The 18,932-nt window shown below is 49.6% G+C and overlaps 1 protein-coding gene across 1 annotated transcript; it reads left to right on the top strand.

Annotated features, from left to right (window-relative positions):
• Positions 1-497: 497 nt before the first annotated feature.
• LOC128729123 (mannosyl-oligosaccharide alpha-1,2-mannosidase IA) lies at positions 498-18,054 on the top strand. The gene is made up of 6 exons (XM_053822773.1): positions 498-1,386; positions 11,302-11,700; positions 14,014-14,452; positions 14,537-14,820; positions 14,889-15,005; positions 15,068-18,054. The coding sequence occupies exons 1-6, from the start codon at positions 676-678 to the stop codon at positions 15,200-15,202; spliced, it is 2,085 nt and encodes a 694-aa protein (XP_053678748.1). The 5' UTR covers positions 498-675; the 3' UTR covers positions 15,203-18,054.
• The last annotated feature ends 878 nt before the right edge of the window (positions 18,055-18,932 follow it).

The following is an 18,932-nucleotide window of genomic DNA, read 5'->3' as shown; positions in this document are numbered from 1 at the left end:
CCCTCCCCCCTCCGCTCCCCTTCGTTGTCTGTTCCGGTGATTTATCTCCTGCAGCGGCCTACATATAGCCCTGTTCCGCGTCGGTTAATGTGCCGTTTCCGTCAATTATCGTGCGTGTATAGTCGTGGTTTGAGGCGCTTCCGGTCACATTCCCACCGTTAGACCGATCGATGACGTGCTGGTGGTAATACGCGCGAAAACCCCACCAACCCCCCACCATCAACCTTCGTCCTGTCGACCATCAACGCCCGCCCCCGCCACCAGCACCAACAACACTCAACCCACCCCGCCCTCTGGGTGACATCGATGCGAGCGGATCCTAATCCGGCCAGCCGCGAAAGCTCATTAGCGCGCCATCTTAGAACCGGATGCCGGCACCGAAGACGACCCACTGCCCACCACCCACCAAGGGTGGCCCTTCGAGTGCAGCCCTAGACGTGCGAGTGTGCTAGCTTCGCGCGGCCGCCCACCCCGTCCTGGGTGTCCTTCAACTCGGCTGGTTGCAAAGCGAGCGAGAGAAAAAAAGCAAAACAAAAGAAAAAGGGCTGCAACGCGCAAACGGGTTTTTTTAGGTTTCGCAAGGCAAGGGAAGCCCTGCGACGGTGCTCTGCGCGGCGTGTGTGAGAGAGAGAGCGAGAGAAAGAGAGAGAGAGAGAGAGAGCGTAAGGCAACAGCATGCTACCGACGTACCAGCGTGTGGGAAGCGGAACCGGTGGTAGTGGCGGAGGTCCTTCCGGGGTGTCCACGAGCGCCCTGCTTGGGCGAAGGTCCTTCCGGTCGCGCGAGAAGTGCCTCATCCTGCTCGTCCTGTCCACCTTCGGGTTCGTCTGTTTCGGGGGCTTTTTCTTCCTGCCGGACAACTTCAGCGCCGATCGCGTGCTGAAGGCGTACAAGCAGCTGCAGCGGGCTGGGCCCGAGATTTTCATCCCTGCACCCCCACCCGCCCACGGTCGCACCGGTGAGGAGGACATCCACAAGCAGGACGATCGGGAGAAGCTGCAGGAAAAGATCCGCAAAGAGCTGCCGGATGAGTTTCTCGAGAAACCCGCCATTGGGGGTGACGCTGGTGAGGAGCAACCGGGTGGGGTCGATGGAGGAGATGAACCGGAAGCGGGAGAGCGAGAGGGTGGCCTGGGGCCACAAGAACAGGAGCAGGTGGCGGGAGGCCCGGCAGGACCCGCCATTGAAGGACCGGCTGGTGTCGTGCAACCGCCACATAACGCCCTGGAAGAGGAACCTCACGAGCTCGAGCTGGAGCAGGAGTTGGCGGAACGGAGGCCACATGGTGCCCTGCACCCTCCCCAACCAAGTGGGGTCGCTTTCAACGCTTCCGTCGGTGAAGATCCGGATCGCGCCGTGCGTGAAAAGCGCAACAAAGTGAAGGAGGTAAGTAACCTGATTCATGGGCTGGGAAATACAACGCTTGTTTTTATTATAGAAAATTTGTATGAAGGGTGGAGGAAGGAAGCTAATTATCCCTTCTTCCCCCGCCACACACACACACGCACACATTCCCCCACAGTAATAGGGGCTATCGTGCACCGGAAAGGCTGAAACAACGCCCGGCACGCGAAATGGAACGAAACAATTTGCAAATTTGCCCTCGCTTACGGGCGATAAAAGCCACCAACCAGGGCAGAGGGAGGGGGGAGGGAGAGTGAGTGCATGCGAGACACCCTTGTTTTACACCCTGTCCACCCCTCCCTCCTCATTCTCACCCCCTCCCTTCGATGTACACAAAAATGGCAAGTTGACGCGGTATACTAATCAATTAATTGCAACCATCGCCCGCCTGATACGTTGCGTCATTAAACAGTGCTAACCGCAACACCCTCACCCCCCACCCTCATCGTGTGTGTGTGTGGAAACCGTGACCAATACGGCACGACATCGGCCCCGGGAGTTGCTACGGGCGTTTCAGATGTTGTGAACGCTTAGGCGATTTCTTGGCGTTTGCAATTTGCACAGGGCTGGAGGCTGGTGGTAGGTTTACCCATCACAGGGGGGGGGGGGTCAATATTGGCACATCGCAAACACAGGGTGCCGTCCCTATCGCCCTTGGCCGTCTCCGGACGGCTTCGTTTTCCTTTTCCACGAGGCACGATCGAACTGACTGTTACAAAATGTTGTTCTCCTTTTAATGGGGTGGGGTAGGGGAGAGGGGGGGGGTGTGGCAGAGGAATTCGTCATAAGCGTGGCAAGGGGGGCCCACGATTCACCCCCCCCCCTCTCCCCCTTCTTTCGACAAAGTGCAATGCGGAATCGCTTATTAGATTGCACTTCCCACGGGGGAGAAATTAGGTCGTCAGCGTTGTTGACGATGGGGTGGGTTGAAAGTGGGGTGGTTGGATGGCGGGGTGAGAGGGTGCTTCCTCTAACGCCTTGTCTGACCTGCCTCAATCTGTGGTCAACCAGCCGCTAATAGAGTGTGGGGGATTGAAGCCGTTGGGTGAAATAAAAACAAAAATCCACCTCCTATCGCCGGTTGCTCGATGTTTAATGCCGTTGGTGGAGGAGAAGGTCCTTCCAGAGGGTTTCAATCTGAATGTCAAGTTAAAGCGAAAGCGAAACACCACGAGATATTCGAGGTTTTGTTTTTGATGACATTGTAGCTTGATGGGAAAATATATCGTTGAAAATATCGTTGAAAAATACACTTGAGTCAACTGTCAACTATTCGACCTGTTTAAAGACACTTCCCCACTCAAACTGTACGTTCTTTTGAATGGATGGAAGATACTCAGAAAGCTTTTATGGCCTCCCATGAGTAGAAGAACTAATGAGTCACTGTTACGTCGCCTTTAAATGCACCGCGAATCATTCTAACGGTTAACTAAACAACCTGTTTCGACTTAAACGCTCAAAAATGACATCGAGGATCGAGGATTTGAAGTTACATTCCGAGATTAAAGTTCGTGGTTGATTACTTCGCAATTAGGGGTGTAATTCCTTTTTGGTTTTTAGACGAAATAAAACTGTTAAATGGTAAAAGAAAAAAGCTACCATGTATTATAAGCAAAGCCCAGTTGTGGGTGATCATGTTGAAAAGTGGCGCATGTAAAATAATGTAAAGGTACGAGTGTTGATTGACCATTAAGATTACTTTATCTTTCCGCCAGCACGGGTTGCGTGAGCCATTTGCTGCGTGATTATTACTTCTTTTTTCTATTCCTTTTTTTCTTTGTGTGTCTGCTCACCACCTAATCGCTTTTGTTGCCTTTCCAGGCACGACTTTCCGTGCCGATTGCTGATGCTTTTGCGTGCAATTTTCCACCCAAACATGTCTACCAACGAGAGTCGAAGGTCAAGGTTAAAGCCCGTGGTTCGAACGTGCCCTCAACGCCATCCGCTTATTTTAAGCGAAATGTATCTCTGAAAGGAAAACAAAAAAAAAGCACACACGCACACCGGAAACTCCACGAGGTCGTGGTCACTGGTTTTGCAGTTTTTTTTTTTCGTTCGTCATCATTCTCCTCTGCCCATTCGTTCAATTACCGTGTTTCGCTTATCAATGTGTCCTAGGCCTCTGAGAGACGTGGTTTCGAAAACAGGCCCAGTTTTTTTTTGACGATGGCGGCTGTCATCGAACACCGAAATAGGCGAGACGTGGACCACTCGTAGATGTGGCGACCATTCTTTCCTGACTCGGTGTGTGTGTGTGTTACGTGTTACCAGCAGCATGTTTGCGCAACCGTTTCGTAACGGATCGTTCCATGCGTTTTTTCTTCTTTTCCTATATCACCATTTCACACCAATTTCCCCTCCCACTCCTCCGTATGTCGTCTGGCTCTGAAATGGGGGGGAATTTATTCCTTTTTTCTTCATTTGCTGTCGAAAACTGGCTCACTTTTCTCTAATACGAATAATATTTAGCACTCATTGGCGGTTCTTATCAGCGGGCTTTGTGAGCCGTTTTTGCGAGGCTTAACTTTTCGAGAATGAGCTATTTTTACAACTATACCCGTTTTTTTGTTGCTGGCACCGATCATTCTTATCGGCTCATAACGTATTGGTGTTAAGCAATATATTGCTATATAATTTTATCACTACGTTTATAATTGAGTACATATATGCAAAAGAAACTTTGTGTTGCTTGTTAACATTGTTTATTAAATTATTTCTTTTTTTCAATTTTTTTAATATTATCATTTATCAGCTTACGGGTGCGTGTTGTGCCAGTTTTTCTATGTTGAGGCATCGCTTCGTTTTTGCCATCAAATCGTTGCGTTCTAACTGTTGTTTTTTCTCGCATTTATATTCCGCCTCCATATTCGTTTCCCTTCTCCACACTCGGTATTAGGAAAACCACCCCCCCCCCCCCTCCCACCCTCCAGGAAATATTCGCGCCACTTCATGGCCGTTGCTCTTTTGGTCGCGATATCGCGAGCCAACCCCCCGAAAAGAAGGGTTGGCCTTAAAAAAGAAGACACACGGCACGAATGAACCCCCCAAAACACACCAGCCAATAGTTCACGCCGTGTTTGTGTTGTTCGTTTTCTCTCGATATTTTGTCTTCTTTTCTTCTGCTGCACGTCACCATCCGGGAGAAGGGTTATTCGCCTGTGACCGGTTAATTCCGCGAGCGAATGTTCTATTTAATTGCACCCGGCAGCAGGGTGTTTTGCATCCCAATCTTGATCTCATCAGAAAGAGCGTATCACACACGCACACACACACTCGAGCACGCAATTATGATGCGGATCGAATACGCGTTGGCGCATCTTCGCGCGTGGAACCGGCCGCGTGAGTGTGACAGTGACGTGACGTGGCGCCAAGGGAAAGGCCCACTGCCAACCGACAAGCCGGCTGTCAGCGCGTACGTGTGTTTGTGTGGTAAAAACCCCAGCTAGCTGCGCTATCTCGATCGATGGGCCGCGGGTTTAGATTTATCGACGTGTTGCCGACCCGCAATCGGGCACGAAATGCGTGCATCAGTCACCGAAGAGCCCACGAATGGTGGCCCACGCACACAAACGTCCCCCCCAATACTGGCGATCCAAAGATCTGTCGTTTCTCGCGTTTCGCTCGTTCCGTTGTGCAATCAAAATGCGGAACAAAAACGCTGTACGCTGTTTGGTGAAGCTGGGAACGGTCTCGGTGGCGTTTTTGTGCAACTGGACGATCTCTCGAAATGCACTCGACACGCTGGTTGCAACATCAAGCACACACCAGCAAAGCCCCGTTAACCGCAGTTGCACTTTTTAGCTTCTTTTTTTATCATTCCGCTTCCTATTCATGTACAACACCGCGGGCCCCAGTGCGGTGGGAAATGGTGCATTGAAACCGAAACCGTCTTGGTCGTGCAACCGTTGCATTTGAATGCATTTGAAACCCACCCCGGGTGAGCGGACGGGATTTTGTTTGCGTTAGTGCACTTTATTTCCATCGCTTTGCAAAATGGACCGGTTCCGCAAAACACACATTCCGTCTCGGGTGGGGTGGGTTTCTTGTTTATTTGTCTTGCTTCTTCGTAGCCGAATCACGGCATCGCACCTTCTCGCTCGGGGGAAAACCCTTCTAAAGGGCTTCACCATACGGAGGGTGGGTTTAATATAAACATAAAAAACTTTACGTTGCATAAAACCACCTCATAAACCACGTACCATCGCTTCGAGAGACACATTTACGATCAGCCTCCGGTTTAGGCTACTCGTACACGTGCGATTCCGCCTGAAAGGTAGGCAACCCGCTCAACACGATCGTACACCGACTGCAAGCGGCAAATCGAGCCGGATCAAGTTGATCGGTTTTGCGCAAAACAAAAAGTGGTAAAGAGCTCAAAGGAGAAGGTATTCCGGGAATGCAGTTTTGCAAACACAAAAAAAAACTAAACCCCACGACTCACGCTGATCCGTTACTCGCCTCGCTCCATTAAGCGGAACACGAATGCGAGAGAGAGAGAGGGATGGACAACGCGGAAAAGCTATTAGAATGCATAAAGCTTATGGAAATGGATCGGTCAAATGTGCATATTTGCTTCCCGTTCGAAGGCGAAACAATATTCGCGACTGTTGCGTTTCTTTTATTTTGCTCCAACCGGCGCAGAGTGAGTGAAAGGAAAACTGCACGCTGCATCTCTTTCTTCCACGTGACGAATGATCATATCTAGGTGGCGATACGGTTTAATGCGAGGAGGCCTACTTTCTCCGTAAAATCGCGTACGTGTAGCATAAAGGGACCGGAGATGGCGATGTGTGTGTGGTGTAGGTTTGTGCAAATGTGCCGCACGTCTTAGTGACACACCAACCTTCGATTCTCCCCATCCTCCGCGTCTGGGTTGGATTTGCATCTCGAACGCGATTAAATGTCCACTAATGGAGGCGCTTGAGCGCGAGAAAGAGAAAGAGAGAATCGGGGAAAGAATAAAAGAAGAAAACAAACCGGAACTGACGGCACGTTTTCCACCTGCCCGGGGCGGAAGTGTTTGAGTTTCTTTTATTTTCCTTTGATTTTGACAGCTCGGATGCTGTCCTTTTTTTTGTCCTGACAGCTCGGATGTTTTTGTCCTGTTGGGTGGCTTCTTTTTGTTAGAAAAAAAAATGCCTTCTTTTACCTCTGCATCGAGAGTGACGTCTTCAAAAAGGAGTGCCAGAGTTCAGGTTCTGGAAAGAGAACGATTTGTTGTTTATTTTCCACGAACAACGACTGTCAGGATGCGCGATTGTGTGATGAAACGAGGCCACCAACAATGCTAACGGGAAGGGAGGCGTGTTTGGGTGTCCCTTTCTTTTCCCCTCACCAACCTCCCCCCCCCCCTCTTTCCTCCTCTCACCACCCTATCTCGTTCCATGAACTGCTCCGAAAAACAAACGTCCCTAATCTACACCCCGCGCGGAGGTTAAAATGGCCGATTGACCTCATCGTACGATTTTGATGGCGTACGTCGATTGGAAGCACTTTGTACGGGCGTAGAACTACTGTTCGCTTATCAACACGCCGAATTGGGGTGGCTTTTGGGGTGTGTTTCGAAATTCCAACCCACCAACGTTTCGGTACCCCCACCGATGCCCCTTTTTATCCCCCACTTTGGGGGGAGGATCATCGCGAATTTGAGTGGCGATTTCCAGAGGTATCAAAAAGGGCACCTTTTTCGCGCTTTTACTCCGACAGAAGGAAGCAACCGACGAGAGCATCCTTGACCGCTACCGTGACGTGCTAATGAGATATTTTGAGCGGGTTCGTGTCTACAACAACCTCTCACTCGAACGTCTGAGAGTGTCCAGAAGTAGGTCCTACTCCTCCTCGTAGTGGCCAGGAGTAGGTGTGATTTTACACCAAATTTACCTCCAAATCTTCGTTCGCTAATTTACACCGGAAATAGTGACCTTGCCCCGAGGATGAAGACGCTGGGGGAGGAGTGGGGGAGAGAGATAGAGCTGTGGGGGGATCTTGAAATTGGACGCATATTTGCAACAGTCTGCAATCAATCGTAGACACCACCCAAACAACCCCTAGCCGATGGCGTTCGTTCGGGTGGTTGGTTACAACACACGAACTGTTCGGTCTGCGTGACCTTGACAGCATGGGTGAGTCTCCACCTCTCCATCCTCCCTCCCCCCTCCCCCTCTACCTTCATCTCCACCTCTTAAAGGTGGATGAAGGTGGGCAATCAATTTACTAATAGTGCACCACTGACTTGACCTCAACCGGGGCGTGCACTGAAGCAGTTGGTAGTCTTCTCTTCGTTTGCCGATTTGCCCCCGATCTACCCCCCCCCCCCTTCACCTGGTGACCTTCTTCATGGAAGGGGTAGGGGGGGGGAGTTGGAGGATGCCACGAGAGACGCATGAGTAGACACGACCCACGTGAACCCTTGCAGGTTGTTGCACAGTTTCAGCGGGGTTTAGTTACCGTCTGTCAAGGGTAGTTGGTGCTCACCGAAGGGTTAAGTGATGCAGAGCGTTAAGCTTGTGGTGAGGGAGAGAGGGGGGATGGAACAAGGCGCCTGAGGCGCCAGCAGGAGAGCGAATGTCCCAAGGCCCGCCAAAAGTAGCACGATCGCGTACTGCCCATGTGAAAGGGAGTGAGTGCGTGCGTGCGTGAGAGAGAGAGAGAGAGAGAGAGGCGGTACTGTAGAGCGAGAGAAACCCACACGGGGTGAGAGTAAGCGAAACGGATCCATCAGAGCACTATGGTCGAAAAGGGGGGGATTCACTGTCCAATCTGTCTTAAGTTGGTTTAATTGACATCCTTGCATCCTTATAATATTGTCTGTGATGCTCTTCTTGTGGGCCTTTCATATAAATTTGTTTATTTCAATTCTATACTGTAGGAGATTGACAATTTATATCGAATACCTCGATGATCTGGTGTTATAAAATCAAGTCGCTATTGATAAGACTTAACTACATGCGGTTAAACATTGAATATTAAGTTCGCTTTAATGAAGCGATAAAACTCGACCTCTGAAGCGTCTTATGCTATATTAGCTCAAAAACACCATCTAATTGTGTGATTTCTATGATATAATTAATTGTGATGTTGAAAAAGCATCAAAAAGTCACCAAACACACTAAAGCTACTTAAGCACTCAATCTGCCTTGGTCCAGTCGATCGCACATTGTTTTTCCCATAGTGCTGCGACGCCAGAGAAGCAGAAGCCAAAAGATGAAGAAGCAAACAGCTCCACCGTGTACCGGGTCTGAGCGGGCCACCGGAGCGAACAAGGACTGTGATCGGTCGGTATGTGGGCAGTATGCCGAACGACACCACCGCCTCCTGCAGCAAAATACGTACGAGACGGCGGACGAGTCGGTTCGCGCGGTTTTTACCGACACCCCGGGTGTAGTGAGTGTGCTGTGTGTGTGTGTGTGTGTACGTGTGTCTTGGGTTGAAGATCACACGTTAGGGTCTCGACGTGTTAGGTCGAGGATCGATCGGTTGCAGATCGTGAACCAGTGGTGAAATATTCACCATTATCCCAGAACGGCCTGTACGAACACACCGAGACTGGGCCGATGACACCGGAAGCCCCACAGATAAGGGTCAGCATATGCGTGGCGTAATTCGCGGCTCCCCCCACGCTAATCAGTTACCAGGCGCACCAACGAAGGCCACCGACAGACTGCGCGTTCTAGCGATCACCAGGCAGACGGAGCTAATCCGAAGTTGACCCGAACTCGGCAGCCTAACGAGCGCGCACACACCAGCTGATTCCAAATCGCGCGCTTCGATCGTTGTTGCCCAACCCGATGCTCTGGATGCGCTAGAACGAGATCGAACCGGCACTAGCGGCGATGTACTACTAGGTGGTGTGTTGCGGTGAAAGGTTACTACCAGCGCGTCGAGAGTGAGAGTGATTTTGGTTGAGCTTTACGGTGTGTGGCTGTGGTTGTGCGTGAAACGCACCCAACAACCGAGAACCGGGTGACCCCGTGAAGGCAGCCTGTCACAAGGGTTAGCGACCGAAAGAACGGAGCATCATGAGTGCGGTTGCGACGGCCATGTTTCTCGTTGCGATGACCGGTGTGACGCTGGTCGTACGCCAACAGCGTGACTTGGACCCGCTACAGGTGCATCAGGAGCGTTTCCTCGACTACGACGATCACGTACGGTTTAGTGGGTTTGCTGGTGCTAGCCGCGAGTACACCTCCAGTGCGGAGTTGGATCCGACTAGTGGTCATCACCATCACCACCACTATTACCAGTACAGCCACAGCAAGCGTGCGCTACCGGCGGCGGTGTCGGAAGCACCCGTGAACCCTTCCGAGATGCCAGAAGAGGACGAAGAGACCCGCGAACGTCGGTCGCTCTTCGAGAGTGCGTCGTATGTGCCGCGTTACTTCAACTCCAGCAGCTGGTTGCGGATCAACGATGCACCTTCGGGTGCCGGAACCGACGACGCCGGATCGATCGATCACGAGAAGCGGGACTACGTGCGACAGGTCTGTACCGTCTCGGTGCTCAATGACGACCTTTCTGACGCGCTGCAATCAAAATGACACGCGATCAACACACCACCATTACACGCGAACGTCTTCTAGACGTCACGCTACACCGGCAGCATCCTATCGCTCCCGCTTAGTCGGCGTTATGTCAAACAAAACGTCTTCCAATTGCTTCCGAGATCCGTGATCAACAACCGAACAGGCGACATTTACGATCAATCAGCCTCGATCCTCGTCCTCGACGATGGAACACGGGCTGGCGGGCTTGCCAGTTTATGGAGATGTGTTGACTCGCTTCTCTCAAGTGCTAGGGAGAAAGATAGATAAAAAAAAGGCTCACAATCACCTCGACGATGCGTCATCTTGAGGCAGATCCAGGCAGGCTGTGATAGCACGGCGAGATTGTCGCAGTAAACTTTGCGTCAAATTAAATTCGAACTCGCGATCGTTTGAGATAAATACCCCTCCACACAGGTCCAGTGACCGTGAGACTGTTGAAATAGTCTGACATTGCTATTGAACAGGCATCCTCTCGAGCGTGGCTGACGCTCGTGTGAAGATAAGTTTGATTAGATGACGATCCTGGGCTGGGAGCTAGCTTTTTTTTGCGTGTATTTGCATAACCCACCGTACAATGAACCTGCCAGGTTAATGGTCTTTTCCGTGTATGCGTCAGCTGAAGCTCTTACTTCTGCCAGAAGGTGTGAGATGTCACACAGATTTAACTCCCTAACTAGAGGAGTCAAGGCATACTAGACTAACACAAGCTAGTAAGAGCTCTAGAGGGTCATATAGTCGAGCGAAATCGCAGAAACTCAACCTGCTGCAAGGTAACGAATCACTGATTCGAAGTCGGAATTGATTAACTGCTGCGTACTGGCAGGGAAACTTCCAAATCGGCCTTCACGCTTCCACAGTGACTTGGGTCAGTGCTGATGTACGATTGAGGCAACCTCTCTATCTCTCAGGTTAAAAGTGGAGCGAAAGCGTTAAGGTACACCGGCTCGGTTCTGATCACATGGCGAGTGGAAAATCGTACGACCTGAGATAGCAAAACGTTAATGAACTGTACGTCAATCAGAAGGGGAAACTCGGGTGAAGCTCGTAATGAGGTGGCAAACGTGTAACAACACCGTGCTGTGGGTTCTGAGGGTTTTTTTATGAGCTGTTATTGTCACCTATTTTTGCTGACCAAACCCAAGTTGCAGGAAAACGAATGTGTCATGACAATGTCCAGGAATCTAGGGGATGGACAACCAAAGGGGTTCGTAAAGGTATAGGAGAGGGTCGATGTGGGGGTACTGTTCAATGTGGTGAAAATTTGCTGACCAATCAAATGTTGCCAATAGCTGCACACTCAACACCTCCAGGACACGACCTCAGAATAACACCACGCTTCCGTTTCTTTTCACAGATGATGGTGCACGCCTGGAGCAACTACAAGCTGTACGCCTGGGGCAAGAACGAACTCCGGCCATTATCAAAACGTGGCCACAGCAACAGCATCTTCGGTTCGTTCGATCTCGGTGCGACGATCGTCGACGGTCTTGATACACTCTACCTGATGGGGTTACACCGGGAGTTTGACGAGGGTCGCGAATGGGTTGAGCGGAAGTTCACGCTCGAGAACGTCGATGCGGATCTGTCGGTGTTTGAGACGAACATCCGCTTTATCGGTGGTTTCCTCACGTGTTACGCCTTCACCGGGGACAGGTTGTTCCTTGAGAAGGCACGATATGTCGCGGATAAGCTGCTGCCGGCGTTCCAAACCCCAACCGGCATCCCGTACGCGCTTGTCAACGTTCGCAATGGGGTAAGTTTGTGGTTTTAGGCTCGTGTATTTTTTTTATTTTCCACCTCTAGCCCACGTTGGTGGGTCTCTTGCGATGTTTTATGGTCGGTAGATAGTACGTGGCACTAGTGGCACACTCACGTAGCGTTTTTTCCTCTTTTTTTCGCATCTTTTAACAGTCACTTGATACGTTGGCTCACTTTCATCGTTATCGTGCACTTTCTCTATTTCCTTGTTAGGCGTTTGTCCAAAACCCTCCAGCTTTCGAACGATGTTCACCCTCCAGTTAGTGTTGTTTATTTTTTGTTATTCAACTCTCTCAGTTTGCGACCAGCAAGAGGTTGTAGAGTTAATTAATGCAGCTTCAACTCCTCTGTTTGGCAGCTTGTACTCTATCTTCTATCTAACCTTCTACTGGTGTATCTCTTGATATTAAACAGCCGTAAGGTTTAGACCATTAAATACTTTTAAGAGACGGAATATTTGAATACCTCCCCCCCATGTTAGACCTGCTAAGGTGACCTTCTTTTAAAAAAATTTCTAATTTTATTCTCTAATCGTTGCTGCTAAACTTTGAAGCTAATTTATATATTCAGGCAACGATATTTTGCTCATTGGCCTTGGTTTCTCTTTCATGGATCTTTACATGAGTTTTGTCGCGTCCCATACATTTTTCCCGCGAGCCTTTTCCTCCATTTCGGTTCAGTTTACATTCCGTTAATTCATATTTAATCACCTCACACTAGCTTCGATGGTTTCGCACCCGTTAATCGAAATCCGTTTGTAACGCTGCTCAGTCACAGCCAGTCCTTGCCATCTTCATGGTTCATATTCACTTCGATTCTATCGCATCTCAACATCCGCTCAATATCGCGCTAAGCTTCCACCGCAACCTTGCAACCATTTCCACACCGTGCACACCGTGCCATTTCCGTGTTGCGCAGTCAACGCGTGTTTGTGTGTGCCGTGTGACCTAATGGCTGCTGCCGATAACTGTCTCTCTTTCCTTCTCTCTTTTATCTCCATCCATATTTGCCGCGATTTGGCGGCTGAACACGTGCTGAACGCCTACGGTGCGGAACGGAACAAACACCACCGCAAAATGGTGGCACTCGTTGTGTCCTTCTCATAAAATAAAATTTAAAAAAAAAAAACGTCTGCAAATAAACCACCGAATGGCATCCCTGTACCTTAACTACTAACTGTCTATCACTAACTACTACACACACCTCCTTGAATCGAATCCTTTTACTCTCCGGGCGCCATATTTGTGCGCCGATTTTTCCTTACGCTGTGCTAATTCCAATGTCACCCAAATTCCAATGGACACCTACACGTCCGGTTACGTTTCCTTTTCGGGGCTTCTGTGCCGGTGGGCATCCTTCAACTGCTTCAACCGCCTGTGTGTGTGCGCGTTTGATTTGTGTATTGGTACATGTGCATTTGTGTGTTTTGTGTGTGTGTGTGCTCGTACTGGTACTGGTATCTTATCGTTTTCTCGTGCTTATCATTTTCCACTGAATTGTTGTTGTGTTTTTATTTTGCGCCTTGAAATACTGAAATATTAAATATAAACAAACAAACCAAAATGAATCAAACCTACCCAAAATCGGCGCCGAACGCCCGTAACCTTCGCCCCGCGATTAAATGTCGGGAAAAGCCCAAAACCATGCTCGATCGCATACTTAATCACGTAGAGCTATTCTTTACCACCCTGTTCTATAAGGTTAGTACGTGGCGGCGGCAGGACTCTGTCGTCCCGTTTTTTTTCTCTCTTCCTCTAAGAAGTAGTAGCGCTTGAAGTAGAGTAGAACGGTTTTGCAAACTGTAGTACTCCACCTCTCATCTGCAGCCCTATCTTCCTTTGCTCAACAGCCACTCCTCCACACTAGCAATCAGACATCTGGCTCCTGCCCTCTCCGCAAGACGTTCCTTCCCGTCACCAGTGCCCGTAGTGTTGTAGTACGCTAAAGTGCGTTTCTTCTGAAGTAGAGATAGACCACACAATCACTCAAAGAAACACCCATTTGTAGCGCTGGTAGTGTCATCCAAAGGGGGACATTGTTGGGGACAAAAAAAGAGGCTTAGATTGAAGATCTGGTGGTTTGGTTTGGTGTGTTTAATTCACTATGAAACACGAGACCACACGTCAGGTGCGAGAGGTAGAAGACCTCCCATTGGCGGTCATTTCAAAGAATTCGTTGTCAAAGTTTGCATCAGCTATCCTCAAACGTCATCCTGCGCACACATGGCATTAGTCCACCCACACGTCAACTGAAAAACTGCACGGTGTACTAATCGAGCATCCATTGTTTGTCTACAAACCCTCGACAGGTGAGCAAAAACTACGGCTGGGCGAGCGGTGGCAGCAGCATCCTGTCGGAGTTCGGCACACTGCACCTGGAGTTCGCTTACCTCAGCGACATCACCGGCGATTCCGTGTACCGAGAGCGCGTACAGACGATCCGGGCGGTGTTGAAGGACATCGAGAAGCCGAAGGGTTTGTACCCGAACTACCTGAACCCAAAGACGGGCAAATGGGGCCAGCAGCACATGTCGCTCGGGGCGCTCGGTGACAGTTTCTACGAGTACCTGCTGAAGGCGTGGATCCAGTCCGGTCACGAGGATGACGAAGCGCGCGAGATGTACGATGAGGCGATGCAGGCGATCATCAAGCACATGGTGCGGAACTCGCCGAGTGGGTTGACCTACGTGTCGGACATGAAGTTCGATCGGCTCGAGCATAAGATGGACCATTTGGCGTGTTTCGCTGGTAGGTGACCGACGGATACAACCAGCTGTTGAAACGAACTACATTTGAGAGGATATCTGTTAACCTTTTTTTTTGTTATTGAAGGCGGCCTCTTCGGGCTTGGAGGCACCTCACTCAGCAACCAGTACTCGCAGCAGTACATGGAGATCGGTGAAGGGCTCACGAACACCTGCCACGAGAGCTACATCCGCACGTACACCCGGCTGGGGCCGGAGTCGTTCCGCTTCAACGATGGTGTGGAAGCGAAAGCCCTCAAGGTGCAGGAGAAGTACTACATCCTGCGGCCAGAAACGTTCGAGAGCTACTTCATCATGTGGCGGTTGACGCACGACCAGAAGTACCGTGACTGGGGCTGGGATGCTGTGCAGGTAAGCGGCCTCTCACGCCGTATGTCGCTGGAGACCCTTTCTGACATCGTATATGCGTTCTTTCGCAGGCCCTGGAGAAGCATTGCCGCACGCCGACGGGCTACACTGGGCTGAAAAACGTCTACCACACCGAACCGGTTAAGGACGACGTTCAGCAGAGTTTCTTCCTCGCCGAAACGCTCAAGGTGCGTATCGTTTTCGCTCAAGCTGCCGCTACGTTTGCTGACAGACACTTTTTTCTCCACAGTACCTTTATCTTCTGTTCTCCGACGACTCACTGCTACCGCTGGATGATTGGGTGTTCAATACGGAGGCTCATCCGTTACCGGTGAAGGATCGCAATCCGCTGTATCGTCCGGCGGCTGGTTCAAGCTCACCGTAAAGTTCTTGGACCCTAGCGTATGGTGACGTCTGAGCTGGGTAGCCTTACTCCTGGTAGAAAGAGACAGAAAGAGGAGAGAGAGAGAAGAGGGAGAGAGGGAGATGCGGTTAATGTGAGAAGAGCCCCCTTTTCTGCGCCCTCTCCGATCGTGAGCGATCGTTGGATTCGGGCCACGATTTAAAACAAATCCAAGCTAACCAGGAAAGCTGAAAAGATAAGAAAAGAGTGTGTGTGTGTGAGAGAGAGAGAAAGCAAGATTTCGTACCGGTATCTCAAGGTCGAAGGTGGTGATGAGAAGAACCAAAGTAAAAAATTTCACTCCGACCCAAAACTCAAGCAATAGCCGCAGAAGCACACGGGAACAAGTTCGGGAGGGTCGATGTGGTGGCCGTGGGCGATCCTTTTTGCTTCAAGGATCACGCCCTCCCTCCCTTCCCCTCCCATTTCCCCCCACGTTTCTCTCATCAGGAACGGGGCGAAGTACAAGCAGCTGCATTATTCACAGTTAACGTGCCAACGGGTGCAGTGAACAGGTGAGGAGTGGAAACCGCTCCCAAGGGAAGGTGCGAAGAGGAAGAAGAAAAAGCCCGCCGCCGTACCGGAGATATCCACATCCGGCGCAACCAAAAGGAAGATGTAGAGCGAACGAGACGCCGAAAGGAGTAGCTAATTAGGACGATGGCGTCAGATCCGAATCCCTGTCCGGCACTAATCACCCGCTCTGGATTGCGCAAGTGAGGACAGGGATGTGTAATATTTTAAATCGTTGATATTTACGTGCTTTGATCACGGAACTCTTAGGGAGAAAGGAAGCGCGTGCGAGAGAGAGAGAAGGATGAGTGAGCGAGTATGGAAGAGAAGAAGAACCGCAATTGACCACTAGTAGACTTTCTTGTGTGATTCCGCCACCGAAAGGAAGGCAAAAGAGCTGCCCGCAATTGATATTTCAAGCAAAGGGGTCCCCGGGAATGGGATTGAAGCTAGGTACCGGGTTATAGCAAAGAAAAGAAAAAAAGAAATACAAAAAATATATAACATAAAGATACATAGGACTTCTAGGCATGCGGAATATTCGAAACCGAACAAGCAGCAGACGAAGAATAGTGGCACCGTCTTCTTGGCACATTGTTCCACTCAAGCGTACACCTGCACCGGTAGCACTAGTGAATTAGAAAGTAGCCAAATGAAAGAAAGCAGATAGATAAAGCGAAGCAACAGCAGTAACAACAACAGCAACAACAAAATAGAAACTAACAAACCAGATGCACTCAACTCGCCTAGGATCAGATAGTGACTTATAGTGATAGATAGCTAGCGTGGGAGGGATCTTAGGGAGCTCGGGGAAGAGGTGTACGCAGGGCCGGTAATGGTAGAGGGAGCGCACACACTTTGCTGTCCTCGAAGGGAACTGTATTCACATATTTATGTTGCATTTTATCTCTGTTACGATCTACCCGCCCTGCTGTGGCTTCGATTAGTCCAGATTCGAGAGAAACCGAGTGGATCTAGGACATACCCTTTCCGTTTGGGGGTGTGGTGTCCGTGTTCAACCCACACTGGCCATGCTGGCCCTTCGTGCTCTCTCAAAGCCTAAGATGGAGCGGTTCGCCACAGACCGGTAACTTCTTCCGGAAGTCTCGAGATAAAGCGCCACGTGCTGTGATCGGTGGATCAATCGCATCCTTAAAGGGGGGATGACCGTTTTTATTTGTTTTATTTTTCTTATCCCCTTTTTGTGGCCCATGGTTCAGCGTGCCGATTCCCAGGACACGATCGGATCAGAATTGTACATAGTTTTTCCTTGTTTTTTTGCGATTTGTCTCCCCCGATCCTTTTCCATTCGCTCGTTGGCGGCATCTCAAATCGCTGTCCGGGTGTTGTGCTCCTTCTACAGGTGATGGGAGAGTGCAAGTGAAGGTGGGGACGATCGTTGCCTAAGGCCAACGATGGAAACTTCCGATCGGGAGCAAGCCAGCGTAGGAAGCAGCAAAGGCAAAGTGAACCGAAGCGAATTAAGCAACAACAAAAAGTCTATTTACCGCTTACGAATTATCGCTACAATACCGAAACGATACCGCTGTTAGAAGTAATAGAAATATCTATATACATTTAAACATATATACATAGACTATATGTAGTATATATGTATATAATTTATATATATACTATATATACACTTAGCTACGCTCATTACGCTCTTATACATCTTAACGATAATTAACTAAGTACGTAACAAATGAGAAAAGAGAAAAAAAATGATATAGGATAGTTCGAAGGATACTGTTGGTTCAATCGTTAGTAGCAAAATGGGGAAAAATAAATTAATTACTTGAGGTGCGGCGGTCAGAAAAATGACTGTGTAAAGGACGCGAGCGGGAGAAAAGGACGAAAAAAATCAGACACACAAACACAGGCACACATACAACCAAACGAAGGTATATCGGGAAGTGGTAGCTTTAGTGAAATGTACGAAGAATGTAAACGAATTAGATCAAGCAAAACAAAAATGCAAACACCACCAGACAAAACGAGCCTCTCGCATGCAGCACGGTGCTGAAGGGGTCCAAATCCTTGCTCCTTTCGATTACTGTTCTAATTGTGAAGGGATGTTACTAAACACACACGATACAGCTACGGGAGGAGATCCGTTCTATGGAGGCGTTGGAACGTAGACATTCAAGATCCGATCGCTAAAGCTGACGGAAGTGGGTAGCTTACGGCAAAAGAGGGAAATGTTAGGGGTAGAAAAAATACGCATATTCAATCATACACACAGACAAACAGCTACACACAAACACGAGCAGTGTGAGTCGAATTGTAATAAAAAGAAATGAAAATCTTCCTCGTTTTAACAATCGATACTTTAGGTTGTCTTTTCTTTCGCATTTCCTCATTTGTCGATGCATTTAACATGCACAACACGAATTTCCTGCGATCATACGCAATAACATTTTTATTAAGGAAACAAAAAAATTGATAAACTGTCCTACGCTCGAGTCAGGCTTTTCCCCGAAACGCTAACAAACGACGTTTCATTCGGGAGGCTTTGGTGCCGCTATATTCTTCCGATGTCTGAGTTGGGTAACTTTTATCACTTGCAGATCGGGTGTTGATGGACTCTTCAGCGTGGATTTTACAAGTTTTGTTATTTTTGCCGCTCCTTAGGCGGGTACGTAATAAGGCGACTTAGCGCAATAACATGAATTAATAAGAAAAAAATTGTACGTTGTCGGGTGCTCTCGTCCGTTTTTATAACGGAACGCTACCGATGCTCGGTTTCGAGGGATGAATACGCCTATTTACCGTGCAGCTGCGCCAACACCGCATATATGGCCGCTTCTCCATCTTCCGATCCCGGTGATGACATATTCTGCTCCTTCCGGCCACTGGCCGGTGGGCTGGCGTCGGATGGTGTGCGTTTCGACGTGGACGAACCCTGTTTCGGGGTTTTCTGACGAGGTGTGCGTGGTGTACGGGATTTTGCCGGACGGCTCTCCACCACCGGTTTCGTACTCGAGCGGGACCGTGTTGATGAACGGACGGGTGTTTTTTGGTCGCTCGATTTGGCCGACCGCTGCTGCTTGGTGGTACTGGTTTTTTCTTTAGCCGGCGTTGACCCTTGAGCCTTTTTGCGACCGCTCCGCAGCGCCCTAACTGGAGTCTTCTTTGGTTTCTTCGCCGGAGTGGCTAAGCTTTCGCTACAAAGAAATAGAACAAAATGACGTTACAA

Source organism: Anopheles nili, chromosome X (assembly GCF_943737925.1).
Source record: "Anopheles nili chromosome X, idAnoNiliSN_F5_01, whole genome shotgun sequence".
In the NCBI taxonomy this organism is placed as follows: Eukaryota; Metazoa; Arthropoda; class Insecta; order Diptera; family Culicidae; genus Anopheles; species Anopheles nili.
The sequence above is the reverse complement of the archived record's forward strand: the minus strand, read 5'-3'. Positions and strand labels throughout refer to the sequence as shown.